The sequence below is a fragment of the Musa acuminata genome, chromosome BXJ1-10 (assembly GCF_036884655.1).
Source record: "Musa acuminata AAA Group cultivar baxijiao chromosome BXJ1-10, Cavendish_Baxijiao_AAA, whole genome shotgun sequence".
Taxonomy (NCBI): Eukaryota; Viridiplantae; Streptophyta; class Magnoliopsida; order Zingiberales; family Musaceae; genus Musa; species Musa acuminata.
This window is the reverse complement of record NC_088336.1, coordinates 23,621,690-23,638,997: the sequence shown is the minus strand read 5'-3', so window position 1 is coordinate 23,638,997 and position 17,308 is coordinate 23,621,690. Positions and strand designations below refer to the sequence as shown.

General features: G+C 37.3%; 3 protein-coding genes across 6 annotated transcripts; 1 reads left to right on the top strand and 2 right to left on the bottom strand.

Moving 5' to 3' along the window:
* Positions 1 to 90: 90 nt before the first annotated feature.
* On the bottom strand, positions 91 to 5,177 carry LOC135583260 (UDP-glucuronic acid decarboxylase 1-like). Its single transcript, XM_065086751.1, has 7 exons — positions 4,421 to 5,177; positions 3,900 to 4,047; positions 3,628 to 3,707; positions 2,599 to 2,682; positions 2,398 to 2,472; positions 520 to 612; positions 91 to 437 (listed from the first exon to the last, which is right to left on the bottom strand). The coding sequence occupies exons 1-7, from the start codon at positions 5,057 to 5,059 to the stop codon at positions 243 to 245; spliced, it is 1,314 nt and encodes a 437-aa protein (XP_064942823.1). The 5' UTR covers positions 5,060 to 5,177; the 3' UTR covers positions 91 to 242.
* Positions 5,178 to 6,910: 1,733 nt separating this feature from the next.
* LOC135583256 (nudix hydrolase 9-like) lies at positions 6,911 to 12,545 on the top strand. 4 transcript variants are annotated; one of them, XM_065086749.1, is made up of 10 exons: positions 6,911 to 7,190; positions 7,300 to 7,374; positions 7,924 to 7,980; positions 9,065 to 9,147; positions 10,141 to 10,199; positions 10,282 to 10,430; positions 10,713 to 10,856; positions 11,831 to 11,989; positions 12,094 to 12,220; positions 12,307 to 12,545. In XM_065086749.1, exons 1-9 carry the CDS (start codon positions 7,005 to 7,007, stop codon positions 12,187 to 12,189), a joined length of 1,008 nt encoding a protein of 335 aa, XP_064942821.1. In that variant the 5' UTR covers positions 6,911 to 7,004; the 3' UTR covers positions 12,190 to 12,220; positions 12,307 to 12,545. The 4 variants fall into 4 exon arrangements, with proteins under 4 accessions (XP_064942821.1, XP_064942820.1, XP_064942822.1 ...); XM_065086748.1 differs by having other exon boundaries at positions 6,912 to 7,190; positions 12,094 to 12,204; XM_065086750.1 differs by having other exon boundaries at positions 6,912 to 7,190; positions 10,294 to 10,430; positions 12,094 to 12,545.
* A 447-nt stretch (positions 12,546 to 12,992) lies between these two features.
* Positions 12,993 to 16,005, bottom strand: LOC135595599 (subtilisin-like protease SBT4.3). Its single transcript, XM_065086746.1, has 10 exons — positions 15,854 to 16,005; positions 15,702 to 15,790; positions 15,523 to 15,611; positions 15,194 to 15,431; positions 14,599 to 15,109; positions 14,413 to 14,492; positions 14,117 to 14,329; positions 13,932 to 14,043; positions 13,636 to 13,849; positions 12,993 to 13,551 (listed from the first exon to the last, which is right to left on the bottom strand). The coding sequence occupies exons 1-10, from the start codon at positions 15,953 to 15,955 to the stop codon at positions 13,016 to 13,018; spliced, it is 2,184 nt and encodes a 727-aa protein (XP_064942818.1). The 5' UTR covers positions 15,956 to 16,005; the 3' UTR covers positions 12,993 to 13,015.
* Between the last annotated feature and the right edge of the window lie 1,303 nt (positions 16,006 to 17,308).

The following is a 17,308-nucleotide window of genomic DNA, read 5'->3' as shown; positions in this document are numbered from 1 at the left end:
ATAAGAACAACGCTGAAGCTATTTTTCCCTGTTAACATATATAAATGATTGTTCAATGAATAGTTTTGTCTTCAAAACCTATCGCACATATTAAAGAATAATAATAATTAACTTGCCATTGAGGACACTATAAATCAAGCAATCAAATATTGCCAAAAAATTTAGAAATTACAGCAACGAAGAGATAAATAAACATAACTGCTAGAAATCCATATGATAGATTCAACTTGATGTTTTGACTCTCAGTTGTCGGCGCTTAGGAGACGCTTCTGGAAGTCTGTCACCATTAGGGGTAACCCTTGCCGCAATGTAACCTTCGGCTCCCAATTCAGCAGTTCCTTTGCCTTTGATATATCAGGTTTTCGCATATGAGGATCATCTGCAGTATTGGGTCTGAATTCAATGGTTGCAGAAGAATCAATGACTTCTTTCACAACCTGAACAGGTGTTGGAAATTTGTTACTTAAAAGAGTGGAAAGAATGGATGATATCTCATGTCCTTGAATTTTCTGGTGGTACCTCAGCTAGCTCCAGCATGGTGAACTCCCCTGGATTACCCAAGTTGAAAGGTCCAATGTGCTCACCTTCCATTAGTACTACTAATCCATCAACCTAGCAAGTTTGGATTTTAGGACATTGTTAATGATTCATGTATGTTACTCTGCCGGCATGAGAATGCTGCATGAAAATAAGTGACCTGAGAAATCAAAATTATGGATAACAAAATTTCAATCAGGTTCTGACTTAGGTAAATGCAATCAACAAGTGCATGATTTGATCGAAAAGACTGTGTGATGCTAAATTCCTGCATATATAGGGAACCTCGGTTCCCTCTCCCTCTCCCTCACCCTTTGAATTCTTTATGGCTAGAAATACATTGTGTTTTACAGGAAAGACTAAAATCACAACAACAGTGAGATTTCTTTCTTCCCCGTATTCTTATATAAAAAGTAATAGCAGCAACAACAGCAACAACAACATTCCTCCATAAACAATAACAACAACAACAACAAAAAACAACATGATTATTTCTTAAACAAAGACTTCCATGAAAAATTGAGCATGCAAGTTATGGGACCTCAATAATAAATGCCTATCAATAATAAATGCCTACATACTGATGGACATGCTTCAACATACTATGAGATAAATTTATTATATACATGGCCAAAATGTATCATTTACCCCTGTTCTTGATTGTCCAATACAAACAGTCATAAAAAGTAAGTGTTGTACATGCATGTGCTATGAAAGATCCTATGCGCAATAATCAGTCAAGTACTTTTTCCATAACTGCATAATCTTACGGAAATACTTGCATCCATGCTAGTGCCAACATTTCAAAAATCCTAAGCTACATCTTAGGATACATAAATATATATATGCATATGAATAATGAAACTGAAATGACACAAAGTAATGTGATATATAGGACTAATATTGTGACACCCCCATTTAGTCCCACATCGGAAGTTGGGAAATGACTAAGATTGACTTATAAAGGTCTTATGAGTATACTACGACAACTCCAATTTAAGTATTTTGGTCAATGGTTGGGACCAAACGGAGTTATAGGCAAGTTAGCCCATCAGACTCGGGTATCAGAGCCGACCCTAGTATTTGGGTCTGATTGTGACACCCTCATTTAGTCTCACATCAGAAGTGGGGCAATAACTAAGATTGACTTATAAGAGTCTGATGAGTATACTACGCCAACTCTAGCTTAAGTATTTTGGTCAGTGGTTGGGACCAAACGGAGTTATAGGCCAGTTAGCCCATCAGACCTGGGTCGTGACAAATATAATCATGCTCAGACAGCAACTGACCCAAAGTGAAGTTGATAATAAATCAATCATGTTCAGGTATATCTGTTCAGACAAATCCCTTATTTTTATATAATATTAGTGTTCCAGTACTATGCAATGACCAACTGATTTATGTACTTACTCTAGGAAACAAGGCTACACAACTACCTTAAATGGAATGTGAACCATCTGGTACAACATCACAACTACAGCAAGAAGCCTAGGCCATTTAGAAACTCATTCTTGCTGATGCTTCCAAATAGCAAAAAGTCCAACTAGTTCAACTCAGTGAGGTAGAATATGGGTGAATTATTTTACTGAACAAGCCCAATGTATTACCATGAAAATCATAAAATAAATGTTACATGTTTTGGGCAGTTCCTAAATTGGATGTCTCAGGCAGCAACAACTATATATCAACATCGTTGGGTTTCTAAGATAGAAAAATACTTAAGCACACCATCAAAAGTGCAGGAAGAAAAGGTTAGAATCATAAACCAATAATTCAGGCAACACTGCAATGGTTCATATTATGACAAGAGGAAAGAGATTAGGTCTGTTATGATATAAAAGGTAGAACATGATTAAGTACCAAATCTGAAACATATTGGAAACTTCGGGTTTGCTTTCCATCACCATAAACTGTCATGGGCTCTTTACGAAGTGCCTGCAAAGTATGGATTCTAGTATCATCAAATCTCGATATTTTTACATCTTCAATCTTCATGATAACTATGTTTCATTACACATTAAACATCAAAAGAGACCATATTACATTTGAAAGAAAAGCTACCTGTGCAACAAAGTTGCTGACAACACGGCCATCATCTAGGCACATGCGAGGTCCATATGTATTGAATATCCGTGCAATACGGACCTGAAAAGGCATTGTCACAAATCAATTTTATTGAGGAGATTTTATCTCTGGTGAAATGAGGCAACAATTTTGTTGCCGTAAGTGCAAAAAAAGATGCAACTGAAGAAGTTCTATACATGAAGGCAAAAACTAACATTTTAATTCACAAACTGAGACACATTATTCCTAAATTCATATGAATAACTTGGAAAACATATTCAGAAAGCACCCATATAAGAAAGAGGGCATAACATAGTGGATAACATGGAATGACCAACAGGTCTCAAGTCAGCATGGTACAAGCATGGGGGCAGAATTAACATCCTTCCTTGACAGGGTTACCGTGTCGGCATGGCTCAACAAGATGAGATATGATGACCATTTTGCTGAAGCCTGATGTTGGTCATTGACTAAGACATTTGTGTCATTGGCGGATAACCTTAAGACAAATCTTGTTGCCCACTAAGCTAATTAAACGTGATATGAAAATTTTCTTTATTGCCAAGAATAGTGTGGAAGCCTGCTTGTTGGTAGAATATCCAAACACATTATAAATATTTGCAACAATAACAAGATTCTACAATTACATATGGATGTAATTATATCACACACAATTCCCTAATGATGACATATGTCCCGCTATATAACTGAACAAAGAAGTGTTTTCTCATGAGAATGTACCTATATCATCAAAAAATTTGATTCAGGTTTAAGGGTAAAAAGTATCTTAAATTTGATGCTGTTATGATGATTAAAAATAAAAGATGATGTCAGTTACTTGTTGATCTTTTCTAACTAGAAAACATTTTACAAAACATATGCAAGTTAGTAAGAAAATGGAAACCTTATGGTCAGAACTGTATCACCACGTGCACATATTGCCATGCTCCTTGGTTAGTACATATCACAACACGATCAACAAAAGAAAGCAAAGGTTAAATTTTGAATACAATTGTTCAAAATCACCTCAACTTCAGCACCACGATGGTAATCCATGGTCAAAGTTTCTGCTGTTCTCTTTCCTTCATCATAACAGCTCCTAACACCTAAGGACCAGTGAATGTTACTGATAAAACATTGATCCAGTGAATAATAACGGATAACAAATAAGCACGATGAACATAATAAATAAGAAAGGGAATAGAAGATGCTCTACGCCCCACATTGAAGGGTGCATTAATAGGGTTCATATTCTGGTTAAAAAAAGCATTAGCAAAAGTGAACATAAATTGGCCAACCTATAGGATTGACATGGCCCCAGTATGTCTCCTTCTGTGGATGCTCAAGTGGATCACCATATACCTCACTAGTACTCGTCAACAGGAATCTAGCTCCAATTCTCTTTGCCAATCCTAACATGTTCAACGTTCCCATCACATTTGTCTTGTAGTAAATTGTTAAGAATCTAGAACGATTCCATTACACAAAAGAAATCACCTTTGCTACAACATCAAAAAACATACCACTAATTCATAAGAAGAAGAACAAAAGACAAACTACAAACCACCATCTCCAAATTCATGTGAACTCTAACCAAGTGTAATTAGAAAAACAAGCTATTTAATTCACCAGATATAATCAAAAAAATTCAAAACAATCCTAGTTCCACCAACCCACCCCTTCAGTCATGCAAATACTAAAATAAATGGGTTCAGAGAACCTCAGATCCATTGGAGATCGACGGCATGTGTCATGATAGAAGTACGGATATTGAACAAATCTTGCAAAATGAAAACTCGCAATGAAATCAGAAGGATATGATAGTCTTGATAGGGTTGTATTTGTAGTGTACGGGTGAGGCTGGGCAGGCGAGATGGTAGATCTCGTCGACCTCCAGCAAGATCGGCTCGACAACGTCGTGGCGGATCAGCTCAAACCTCGGGTTTCCGAAGTGATGCACTACATTATCCTTCCTCCCCGTGAAGAAATTATCGATCACGATCACGCTATCCCCCCTGCCCAAAAGCTTGTCCACCAGGTGACTTCCAACGAAGCCGGCGCCCCCCGTGACCACGATCCGCTTCGACGGCTTCTTGAGCCCCACTGGTATCCTCCTCCCACCGCCACCTACACCGACGCTTCCGCCGCCATCGGACGCAGAAAAAGAAGGGGAGGAGGGGTGGCGGAAAGTGGGGAGAAGGCGATGGGAGAGGTGGTCGTAGGGGTGGGGACGGGAGAGGGAGTGGTAGTAGGGGTGGAGAAGGAAGAAGGTGGAGGCGATTACGGCGCCTGCGAGGACGAAGAGGAGGCGCTGCTCGCGGAGTAGGTACCCGGCGGCGGCGCGCAGAGGGGAGGAAGCAGCAGAGGATGGGCGGGCCTGCGGCTTGGCGGGCTTGGCCGCGTACGTGGGGATCAGTTGGGTCTGATTGAGGCTGGATTGTTTGTGGAGCTGCTTCATCACGGGATCGGATTGCCGGAGTGGCTCCGCCGAGAACTATACCCGCAGGCCACTGGGGAGAGATGGCGAACGAGGAGGTCCAACGGAAGTGCCGAGGCGAAGAGACCGAGAGAGAAGGGCAAGCGCGTCAAAATAGGCGATCTGAGTGGCACGTGCATTGCAGCTGTTATTTCGTGGATTAATGTCTCGTGTGCATGGGAATGCCAGAAATGAAACTATTTAGCAATTTTCTAAAAAATAAAATAAAATAAAATAAAATGGCATCACTTACAAAAAGATAAGCAAATTTTGATTAGGATAAAACAATAATCAATATTTTTTTTAACTATAACCTTGACAACCCATTCGATAAAGAATAAAATTAACATTTCCGAAGTTGACACATGAACACCACCTCAAATAGGAAGTCATATCATCTAAACAAGTAGTTATACCACATCAGCAAACAGTTACAACATGCAATTCTACCACCTCAGCCATCACATGGATAAGTAATAATTATACTAACGAGACGACATTTATGCCATCTCAATCACCACCTCAGCAAAGTAGTTGTACGGTTCGATAACAACTCTAACCATCCTAACCATTGATGGTTACAAACAACCTTACGTATAACAAATCTTTCTTATTCTCTCCCTTCCTTTTCATATCCATTACTTTTTAACATTTCAAAAAGCTTTTGGTGGTATCCTTTTTTTCGACCCTAAGCTTCTTATAGTATATATACGCTTTTAGTATATATACTATAAAAATAATCTTTTAGTAGTAGTAGTAGTAGTAGTAGTAGTAGTAGTATATATATATATATATATATATATATATATATATATATATATATATATATATATATATATATATATATATATATATATATATATATATATATGACAAAATCACATGATATTATCTTAAAATGGATAATTCTCACTGGGTGGTAACGAGTTCACATTGATAAAAACCTATAATATGACATCCATAATGGGATTTAAATGTATTGGATTTCTAATTAGTCAGCTAATTATATATTAATTTTTATATTTGGACTCTATTAGTATCGTAAATTTTATACTTAAAAAATTTATATTAAGATTTTTATAATTTTAAAAGTGAAACAAATAATCTCATTTATCTTAATATTGTTAATGTATGAAAACATAACATATTACATCATGTGTTGGATCGATGTAAAAGTAATGGATAAAAAAATAATTTCAAGATCTTTCATTTTAGTACGAAATTATCTTTTTATCGATAAAATCATTAAAAACAAAAGAAATATTAAAATTATCTTTTTATCCATTACTTTTACATTGATCTAACATATAATATTATATGTTATATTTGTTGGTTGACGATGTTAAGATAAATAAAATTATTTATTTTATTTTTAAAACTATAAGAATCTCATTATAAATTTTTGAAGTATAGAAATCATAAAACTAATAGAGTTGATGTAGTAATATATAATCAGTTCTATTTGGTCTCATATCGAATTAAGATTGAAATAGCAAGATATAATAAGGAGTTAAAAGAATTTTTTAAAAATATATATTCCATTAAAAAAATAAAATTATGTGAGATCCATCGAATAATTATTTATGCTTTAATGAGCTATTGAAGGTCTTTATTCATAAGAAAAAAATTATTTAAAACTTTGGATAATGTTTGGGTAAATTTGATTTAGGTTTCAGGTGTAAAATCTGTTGATATTTATCAAAATTTATATTTCATATACACTCTACTAATACTCTTTTGTTTTTTTGGCAGCAAAAAAATATATATTTATTTATTTTTATTAACAATGATATCATGATTCTGGTAATCCGTGCGCTTTTTATGCTTAAATGCGATTCCGACCATGGAACTGTTCGACTCATGGGAGTGGTCAGTTTCGCAGCATGAATTGTAAGAATCGGGGGAAGCAATCCCTTCTCATCCCCGTATGTCCGTAAATCCCCTCCGCCATTTCTCTTCCCCAAAGCTTCGTACTCTTCTCCCGGTCCTCCCCCGTAGAAAGATCATGTCCGTCTCTGCGGGATCAGGCGCCGCAGGAGCCACTGATCCGACGGATCCTGGCACGGCCTTCAAGCTACTCCTCTCCTGCCCCTCCGGCCTCCCCGCTTCTCGGGTAGCGTCTCTTATGTTTCTAGGGCTAGAAAACAAACTCGCGTACACAGGCTTGTATTATTTCAAATGGATCTGTATGATTCTAATATTAATTAACGTGTTAAATGAAGGTTTTTGTCAAATTCGATCCGTCCTACGATCGGATCCCTCACCCGGATGCTAATTTAGAAGAATCCATAAATGAGGTAGTAATCCCTTTTGTTACGATTTTGTTTCATATGCTAAGTTTTTATTATATTGTTGAATGAAGTTTTATACGCGAAGATGTCTAAGGCAAACTTTTTGTTTTCTTGTCTTTAAAGTGTAAGGGTTGGATCAGCAACACTGATAACATTTCTTTAAGAGTTGATTGCTTTGCATAAAAGTGTTTCTGCACCTATAGCCCAGAGAATTTGCCGTCTTGAATTATTCCAATCAAGTATAACATATAAAAAAAATTATACAACATCGTATATGTTTATTTATACTTGTTGATGTCTACATGTTATGCTTATGTGTGCATCTGATCGTGTGAGCATACATGTGACATGTGACTGTTCAAGGTCTTAGCCCTCTATAGTTATTTGTTTTCCTAGTAAATCTAGTTTCAGCAACATCTTTTGGTTGCTATGCAGAGTTTAAGGTTCACTGACTACAACAATGCATTGTTTGGTTAGTTGGATTTGGCAGGAAAAGAAAAATTTGTTGAAGCTCGATTCATGTCGCCTAATGAGATTCTTGTTTCATGTGTGTAGATATGGAGCCAACGAATTCGGCAGAATCCATCACTATATAATGGCATAAAGTTCAGAGTATGTTACCTTTGGCTTAACTTGCATGATATCTTTTTTCATTTCCTTCCAACAACTTCTTACTAGTATCTGTTCAAGTTGGCAATGGAAAATTGAGTCATAAAATTATCAGGAGCCACACTTTCGGTGAAGCCTAACACTATTCCGTAATTGAATTCCTAGGATTTAATTTATTTGAGAAATGAACTATCTGTCGAAATGCAAATAAACTTCTGCATTGTAACTATGATTACTAAAAATATCAGCATTAAACAAAGTAAACATTTTAAAAAAGATATTCTCCATCAATATATAGGTTGCAGTTACTGCAATATTCTGTGCATGGACTAACTCAGAAAACTGTAATTTTGGGCACAGTTGGTTGTGTGGAAAGCGTAGATACAAATTTTAGTGTGGATGACATAATTTTAGAGGCTAGTCATAGTTTAAGTGTGTCAATCTTTGATTTTCAAGTAGTAGTACGAGTATCTGTTGGTTGAAACATCACTTACTGATGTTAGTTTCCAATAGATGAGTTTGCAATACTGCATATGATCAGCCATGAAATGAAAGGCAAGGACGTAGGACATAGGACACACATGCTTTACATTTGTGAGTGATGCATATGCTAACTGTAAAGTTTATCAACATGATATATACTTTGACCAAATATGACATAGGACACACATGCTTTACATTTGTGAGTGATGCATATGCTAACTGAAAATTATATAGGCTTCATCGAAGTTACTTGTGAATGATTATTTATCTGACATCAATCCTCTGGTGTTGGTGCCTCTTTCTTGTCCAAGGTAAAGTTGGCAAAATGTATACTGCAGCAAAAATCTAAAAGGCTGACAGCAGGTAGGTATAAAAATTACTTATCTGGATGAAGTTGAGGCTCAGAAGTGTAGGATGAGTCATCCTAATATCCACTGACAAGATTTTTATTATTGCTATCTATTTAAGTGAATTTTATGAAATGGACAATAAATGTCATGGCCTCCTATGGAAGACTTTGCTTTTCAATTGATTTTTGTCACATTTTCAGTTTTAGTTATACTTCTAAATTGATTGCTACTATGATTGATATAATGTATTTCAGTATGGAGGTCATGCCATAGAATATGTGGATGGCTCAGGCCAAATTTCATCCGTCTGCCTTCACATGGGTCTCACGGATTACAGGTTATATCCTTTTTTCATCAAAGTCTTAATTGCATGATATTCTATTTGATCTTATAACTAAACTCAATTATTATTCTTTTTTTCCTAGCATTTTCCTGAGTTAACTGTTACTTGATCTTACTAATTTGTAGTTGTGCATGTTGTCCAATTTACTGTTACTGTTAAACTGTGAAGGTCTATTTTCTTAAAGTAGATTATGGTAAACACATCAGTGTTAGAAGATAATTGTTAAATCTATGGGGAGGTTGAGGTGAAATACTTGTGGTTGTCCATACTTGGGAGGCTTTCGTAATCATCTTATTTCTGTCAGTTAGCTTTCTGGATACTGAATATGAAATTGATTTACAATGTTATTTAATTCGACCTTGTTGATATGTATACTTGTGATTGTAGCACATTTTCCTATATTTATAATGGTTTAGGAAACCCTGATGGTTTGTTTCTTGATTTCAGTGTATTAACTAGTTGGTGGTTGTTTTGTAAGAAAAACTCATTTCTCGGTTCACAACCACATAAGTAATATCGTTTTGACGGTCTTTTAGGCAGACAACAGATTTTTAATGGAGATCTTGGCAAACCATTGCATTTAATATGGAGAAATGTGGTATAGGATATGTTTCTGCAAGTTGGTAGTCTTGTTGAAGTATTGCATAATTTTTGGTTAGTTTGGTAATATGCTTTATCACCATTTTGAGTGGATTCAGATATCTGTTACATTTGTAGGATTCCAGTTTGATCAATGTATGGTTTTACTAAAAATGATTGTCATCTCATTTACCACCAAAATCTTTTTGTAATAAGTTTTCAATATTTGTACATCTTATACAATGAATGTTTATAATATTTTCTCATTAGGTTGTTTGTGTGCTGGTTCTACTATTATGATTGTCTATAAGCATCGAGTCATATTATCTAAGAAGCTGTTCAGAATTGTTGGTTTTGGATTTTTGTGCTGGAATGCAAAATGTTTCTCTAAATTTGTATTACATTCAGGACATTTGTGGGCACAAACCTGAGTCCTCTATGGGAGAGGTTTCTTGTTCCTTCAACAGGTAAATGTATCCAGAACAAGTGTTGTACATTATATTTCTGTATACTGGTCTTGCCAAACCTTTTTTTATCCATTTTTTCTAGTCGACTCGTTAGGGTGTCAACATACATCAAGTCCATTGGGTAATGGAGCCATAGTGGAAACATCTGATGGCAAGATTCTTGTGTTACAAAGAAGCTATAATGTGGGTGAATTTCCAGGATATTTTGTTTTCCCTGGAGGCCATTCAGAGGTAACTTTATATTGTATAAGCTTACAAAAGTATGGCTAGGAAAATATTTTGGTGATTATGCAACTAAAGGAATAATGAATCAGCTCCATGTCAATGCATCTGTTTATCATCTCATGGTATTATAGGAAAATGAAGCATTAAAAAAATCAGTGAACATATTTGGTGAAATGGATTACCGAGTAATAATGTTTGATTTATGATGGAAGTGTGAAGCTTTAGTTTATTTAAATCATATGACAATTGTGCAAAATATTTAGGATCTATGTCAAATTTTCTTTTCAGCCCCAAGAAATTGGAATTTCAGCCCATCTGACTGACAAAGGCCAGACAGAATCTGAACTTCTAAATCATAAAGTTTCCATGGAAATGTTTGATGGTATCATTCGTGAGGTGGTTGAAGAAATTGGTCTTCCTGCAAATTCGCTGGTAAGTGATCACCAGGTTTTACTAGAGCATGTGATGCTCTGCCCTTGTTGTTTGATCTAGCAGTTTCATTTCCTTGCATTATTAGGCTATAGATGATAATATATATAAATTATATATAGAGAGCATGCACTTACATATCTATGATACTCTAGATGATAATATATCCTCAAAAGAATGCTGCACACAGAAATAAATTTTCAGTAAAACCTGAGATCCAAAGCAACAAGGACTATGTAGTATCTGAAAGAACTTTATCAATGATTTCTTCTTATGTATCTTAGTTTTAGCTTTTAATTTGACTTTTCATGGATTCAGCATCTCAATTCTGGATAGTTCAATGCAGGGTACTAGTATTTACAGAAAAAAAAGAAAAAAAAAATTGATCTCAATATTGATTGCCATAAAATTTTGCATGTGGATCATCATACCATTAGTAGATATATACCTAAAAATATAATATCTAGTCTATATCTTATCATTCTCAGAATCCGGTGCAATGTAAATTACTCATGACAAACAAGAAAGTACCTCACAGTGTCCTTTTGGAATTAACTTTCAGCTGAACTAGGATTTTTCTCATCATTTTCTGCTTCTGGTTACTGATCTAGTAAGTTTATTTTGGTGTCCCTTGAAAGTTTGTTGTAATTTGGATGCTCCTTCAAGTTGAAAATTTTCATTTGTATAGGTCTTGGTAGTTAAAGTATCTCTGGGTTAACTTGTTGGACATATCTGAACAGGTCTCAAATTCGAGGCACAACTCTGATTGGCTTTAGCCATTTTATATTTGGGACGATGGTCCTAGTTGCTAACATAATGCATTTAATTCATTAATTTTCTTTTACATCATAGACGAGAAAAAATATTTAAAGAACATTGCAGTAAAATGACTTTTGGCATAGGGTTCCTATTGACCTCGAATTGTTTTTGGCATCTTAAGGTCTACCCTTGTTGTGACCCGTCTAATTTGTGTGCAGACAGATCCTCTCTTTATAGGAATTTCTTGCCGGGTCGTGAATGTCAGGCCAACAGCCTTTTTCTTTTTGAAGTGCAATTTGGAGGCGAAAGAAGTTTGTAAATTATATTCCAGTGCACAAGATGGATACGAGTCTACTCAGATTTTCACAGTTCTAAGAGTTAGCACTTCTTTAACCACACATTATAAGCTTCTTCATTTTATCTTGATCCATGTTACTTTTACTTCCAGTATTTAATGCTCACAAGTTGCAAAAAAAATCAGGATGATTTGAAACAAATGGCAGTGAAGATGCCTGGTTGCCATCGTGGTGGATATGCTCTATGTAAGCTGATGATGGAAGCTACTAAAGACAGCTAGAAATTAGAAGATACGGTACATTCTTTCCACGGTAACTTATTGCATTCAATTGTTTCTTTTATCCATTTGCTTCCAACTGATGCTCGATCCTTTATTTGGTGTTGAACCATTCTTAAGTTCCTTCTGTGGCAAGAAAAACGAGATCAAGTAAACTTTGACCATAACACCAAGTGCATGAGGCAATTCCAGCATGTTTTCCAAGCAAATGGACCTACTCCCGATGAACGGGATACTGGTTTCATTGGATGTTTTCTTTATGTTAACCTGGTGGTCATAAACATGTTATACTAACAGTAAGGAAAGAAATTTCAATCACACAGATGATTGTCTTTGATGATAAACCTTATTTCATTTCAGATCTTGAGCAAGATACACTTTTCAATATTTTATTTTCCAGAACAAAAACAAAAACGAAAACCTCACTATATGTTTTAGTTGCTTTGATTGTTTATCTTCATCTTAAATTTAATCTCTAAATAGTGTTTCTTGATGTTCTATGTTTACTTTTTGAACATTAACTTGTTTCTTGGTGCAACCTATGACTGCCAAAGATCTTACTGTCTGTCACCTCCGTGTTTGGAACTTATCTTCCTTTTCCTCTTTTCTTTCTTTATACTATGATATACACCGGCATATCGTGCATGGATATGCCGGTGTATATTGGTATGGGTCCAGATTCATTAATTAAAACATCAAACTTTGCTGGTGATCTTGACATGAAAGAATCTTGTATTATTAATGAAAGAATTATTACGTATTCCAGTCAATTTCAAGAACACAACATCAATAACAACACTTCCCCAAGAATCATGAATCTGCCATAGAATTAAACAGTAAAATCTGTGAAGATGCTGATTGGACTTCTCACACTGTGCTTGCCATCCGACCAAGTGATGGCAGCTGAGGCGAGAGAATTCAACGCTGATGGTCCTCCAGAAACTCTCACCATGAACTGTTGTTTCCCGTATCTTCTTTTAAATGACAACACCGTGGGACTCAGACTCACTTTAATGTTTGGATCTGTTTTGATCACTGCCTTATATGTAGAATTTGCATCGCCAACGTTGGTAACTGTCCTCGAGAACTTTCCTCTGACTTGCTCATCCGGTTTGACATATAAAGCCATAGAAGGGTAGTTCAGATCACTTGCGCTTCTCGTGGAATCACCTGAACAGCTGCTATTATCTCCGGTTATAAGCCTTATTGTAGATGCATTGTAACCTTCATCACACAACATCTGCACGTAGTCCTTCTCCGAAGCATCGTACACTAAACCTGGATCAAGTGCCTTTATTGGATTGAGTTGCCCGGCTCCGTACGCGAGTTCTGCATCTCGATGCAGGGAAGGATTCATGGGGGTGGCTGCGTTGGAGATGCCATTAGCAGTTGTTAGTTGTGATGTCATATCGATCTCCATTAATCTAAGATTGTTGATAGATTAATTACCTGTTGTCATAAGAGCAGACATGATGGCAGCAGGAGACCACTCGGGGTGGAATGACTTGAGGAAAGCGGCGGCGCCGGTCACATGAGGACAGGCCATGGAAGTTCCCGATATGATGTTGTACATTACAGAGCGCGTGTCATTAGGGTAGATTGACATGGAGGCTTCGGGTGACCAGGCGGCCAAAATCTCAACTCCAGGAGCGCTTATATCAGGCTACATTCACATCGTCTCAACATGATTACTCAAATATGATCATGAATAGACAACAAAAGACATCTGAATCGAGTAGGATTACCTTCAAGATGTTGGGTGTGATCATGTTGGGCCCTCTGGATGAGAAGGAAGCAACAACCGGAGCTTTGGAATCAAACACTGTTTTACTCTTGTGTATATTGGCTACGGGATTCCTGAATCCACAACAAAATATAAGCACAGCTGATGATGTTTATGTGAACTTGTTATGAAGAGAGTTGAACTTACTTGGCCTTTCTTATGTACTCCATCAGTTTCTTGCCTTCGGAGTAGCCAACTAGAAGAGCTGGGAGAGGAAATGTTCTTGAACTATCGAGGATCCTTTTATCCAACATCACCGCGCCTTCAGCCCCAGCAAGCAAAGGCCCCGATCCATCGGAAGGAGATCCACACAAAACTATTTTGCCTTTCACCAAATTCTTGTCCAGTTGAGTGCAATTGCTGCAAATGTGAACTAATCGGTAAAAGATCGCCAAATTGATTACAACACACTAAGCTCCTGACAATGATCTCAACAATGTTACCTCGGTGGAAATGTCCCATTACCAAAGTATACAAAGGGGTAAGATTTCTTTTGTGTAGGGAATGTGTTGATGGAAGCTCCCTGTCAAATGAATCACAACTTTCGTCAATTGTAGAGAGAGAGAGAGAGAGAGAGAGAGAGAGAGAGAGAGAGAGAGAGAGAGAGAGAGAGAGTTGAAATAACTCACCACAATGGTCCTTCGATCTCCGCTAACTAATGTGTCTATGATGCGACGATCGATGCTACTTGCTGCTGACACAAGCATCCATGGCGCAACATTGCCTACCGTGCCACGACCACTGCGCCCTTCGTTGCCACCAGAGGCTGATGTGAGAATCCCCTTCTTCATCGCGTGGAATGCACCGATAGCTATCGGATCCTCGAAGTAGTCGCTCGCACGTTCGCTACCGATCGAGATGGAGATGATGTCCACCCCATCTGCGATCGCATGGTCAAAGGCAGCCAACAAGTCTTCACCTGCACACCCCGCCGGCCAGCAGACTTTGTATACCGCAAGTCTAGCAGAAGGCACCGCGCCTCTGGCCATCCCTCCGGCAAGGCCGTATAGGCTGACGTTACGCACGCTTCTTCCTGCCACGGTTGAGGCAGTATGGGTGCCGTGACCATCATAGTCTCGTGGAGAAGCTTCATGAGTCGTGTCATTATAACTATTGAAGTAGCGTGCTCCAATGATTTTACTAACATAAGACGGTTGGTGTTAGAAAAGTGCTTTCATGCAAGCAATAACAGAGATGATGAATGAGAGCGTAGTAGGTGTGTACTTATTGCATTTTAAGTTCTCGCAGGCGCCCTTCCATCTTCTCGGCGGAGGTCCAAATCCTTCGTCCCTGAAAGATGCAGATTCCGGCCAGATACCAGTATCGATCACACCAACGATGATGTCTCTCTCCAATGGCAAATTTCGTTTCACGCTCTCAGGGAAGCTTAAGAAATCCCATGACCTCGTCGTGCTGGGTTGCAAGTTTTTGCTTGGGAATACCGAAACAACACCCTTGGTTCCTGCATACAAGAATGGTATTTAAGATAGATAGAGAGAGTGACTACCAGCTAGAATTATGGTGGTAAGTATGATTATGTCAAGTATGTATACCAGCTATTCTTTCTTTCTCTTTGGCAGTAAGTCTTGCTGCCAGTCCATTGAAGCTTCTATAGCTATGGATCAAAGACTTGGTGGAAGAACTACATCAGATAGACAAAGTCAACGAATCAAGTGTAATCCTTCAAACTTGTTAAGTTGCAGAAATTTTTGAAGGAGAGAAGAATAATTACAGGCCCTCAAGCACTTGATTTAGTAGATTATGGTGAGGCTGTGCTGAGTAATCCGAAGAGGGCGAATCTCCCATGTACACAATGTAAACCTGCAAGATAGATCAAGTCATTCCATGTCGGTCATGGATATATGTCTTATAGTATTTGCTCACCTTTCTTTCTTCGTCGGCACTAGCAATGGATATGAGCAGAGAAAAGGAGATGAGGACGGGAAGCGAGAACAGTATTTGCGTTGAAGAGTTGAGGACGGCCATGTCGAGGTTTCCTATGCGTCATGAATTCATGTCTTAAGCCTTATATATAGGTTTCCAAGTCTCCTTAATGGACACGGTAAGACCTCTTCCAAGTTCTGCTGCTATTGTTCTCTGATCGTTTCCTTGATTGAGATGATTAGCCTACCATTCATGAATGTGATGGTGATGAATCCTTCAAACCATGTTCTTTGGCCTTACGAGTTCTTACCAAGTCCTCAGGGAATTAAGGACTGGCACATGGATGGAAGGCCTGCAGCTGCCAAAATAATGCAGAAGAAAGTGTTTGTAGATGTATCAGGACATGAGCTGGAAACATCCGACTCAATGTACAAGTTACTTGCATTATTGACTTCGTGTTGCTTCTCTCTTTCCCCTCTCAATGTCTCTAAAAAAAATACTGAAAGTCAAAGTTGGTGGATGAACACTTTGGTCTTCCAACTAGTTCGAGAGAAGCAATCGACAACAAACTGCATGGAGGTCAACCATTGTTGGTTCTAATCCCCAATCTTATCTCATTTTATATTTTTATTTTGAGAGTCATGAATTGTTTTCTGCCAATTAAACATTTGGACGGCATATAATTCATGGATTTCGTATACTGTTTGCCAGCGAGTAATCTGAATAGATGGGTTATTAAAGTCATCGAAAGAGATGAGAGAAAGCAATACCTACAACACTCCATAGATTTGTTTTTGGTCGGCACATGATGATCGGTCTTTGCCACACACACGGAGAAGCTTATCCGACTCGTGGCATCCATTTTAGAGCATGTGAACTCCAAAAGATGTCTCTAAGAGTAAAAACGATTCGACGGACTAAATGACCTTATCAATTAGTATCAACGAAAACAAAAGACTATCTCTGAAGTGTTTGTATCAAGCATTTGCCATAGAGGAGCTCTCTTTGAATTCGACTCTACATACATGTATTCGTGTATATTCATCTAATTGTGGAGCTTTCAAATTGTCACAATCCAACTTATGGAATAATTAGCCATCTAAATCACTATCGTAAAATACTTAAGTTTAAGTTTGTACATCCATCATAATTTTATAAACTAACTTATTATAATAATAATACACCTATTAGGATCTTATAAGCTAATTTTAATGGTGGCCCAACGTACTTTAAAATTAGATTAGTCCAATTATTACTCAACGCCATGTTGAGTTGTCTATTCTTCCCCTCTATCGATCTCTCTCAAAAAAATCCAAGTCTTCGGGTCTTCCTATTAAAAAAGACATGGAAGAACCAACTCGTTCGAGGGAAGCAATCAATAACCTATCTAATTATAGATTTTTATTTTGAGCTTCCGAAATATAATCAAATTGCAGGTGATCAATCAATGCCGAC

What these genes read in the sequence shown, in the direction of transcription:
- LOC135583260 (XM_065086751.1), bottom strand. Translation starts at nt 5,059, where the DNA reads ATGAAGCAGCTCCACAAACAATCCAGCCTCAATCAGACCCAACTGATC. An exon ending in ATCGTGGTGCTGAAGTTGAG is followed by an intron (nt 2,683 to 3,627) that starts GTGATTTTGAAC and finishes ATGCCTTTTCAG; the next exon opens with GTCCGTATTGCACGGATATT. An exon ending in TCCAATATGTTTCAGATTTG is followed by an intron (nt 613 to 2,397) that starts GTACTTAATCAT and finishes CAAACTTGCTAG; the next exon opens with GTTGATGGATTAGTAGTACT.
- LOC135583256 (XM_065086749.1), top strand. Translation starts at nt 7,005, where the DNA reads ATGTCCGTAAATCCCCTCCGCCATTTCTCTTCCCCAAAGCTTCGTACT. An exon ending in ATGGGTCTCACGGATTACAG is followed by an intron (nt 9,148 to 10,140) that starts GTTATATCCTTT and finishes TATTACATTCAG; the next exon opens with GACATTTGTGGGCACAAACC. An exon ending in TCCCTGGAGGCCATTCAGAG is followed by an intron (nt 10,431 to 10,712) that starts GTAACTTTATAT and finishes TTTTCTTTTCAG; the next exon opens with CCCCAAGAAATTGGAATTTC.
- LOC135595599 (XM_065086746.1), bottom strand. Translation starts at nt 15,955, where the DNA reads ATGGCCGTCCTCAACTCTTCAACGCAAATACTGTTCTCGCTTCCCGTC. An exon ending in AATCAAGTGCTTGAGGGCCT is followed by an intron (nt 15,612 to 15,701) that starts GTAATTATTCTT and finishes TATCTGATGTAG; the next exon opens with TTCTTCCACCAAGTCTTTGA. An exon ending in AATGGGACATTTCCACCGAG is followed by an intron (nt 14,330 to 14,412) that starts GTAACATTGTTG and finishes TCACATTTGCAG; the next exon opens with CAATTGCACTCAACTGGACA.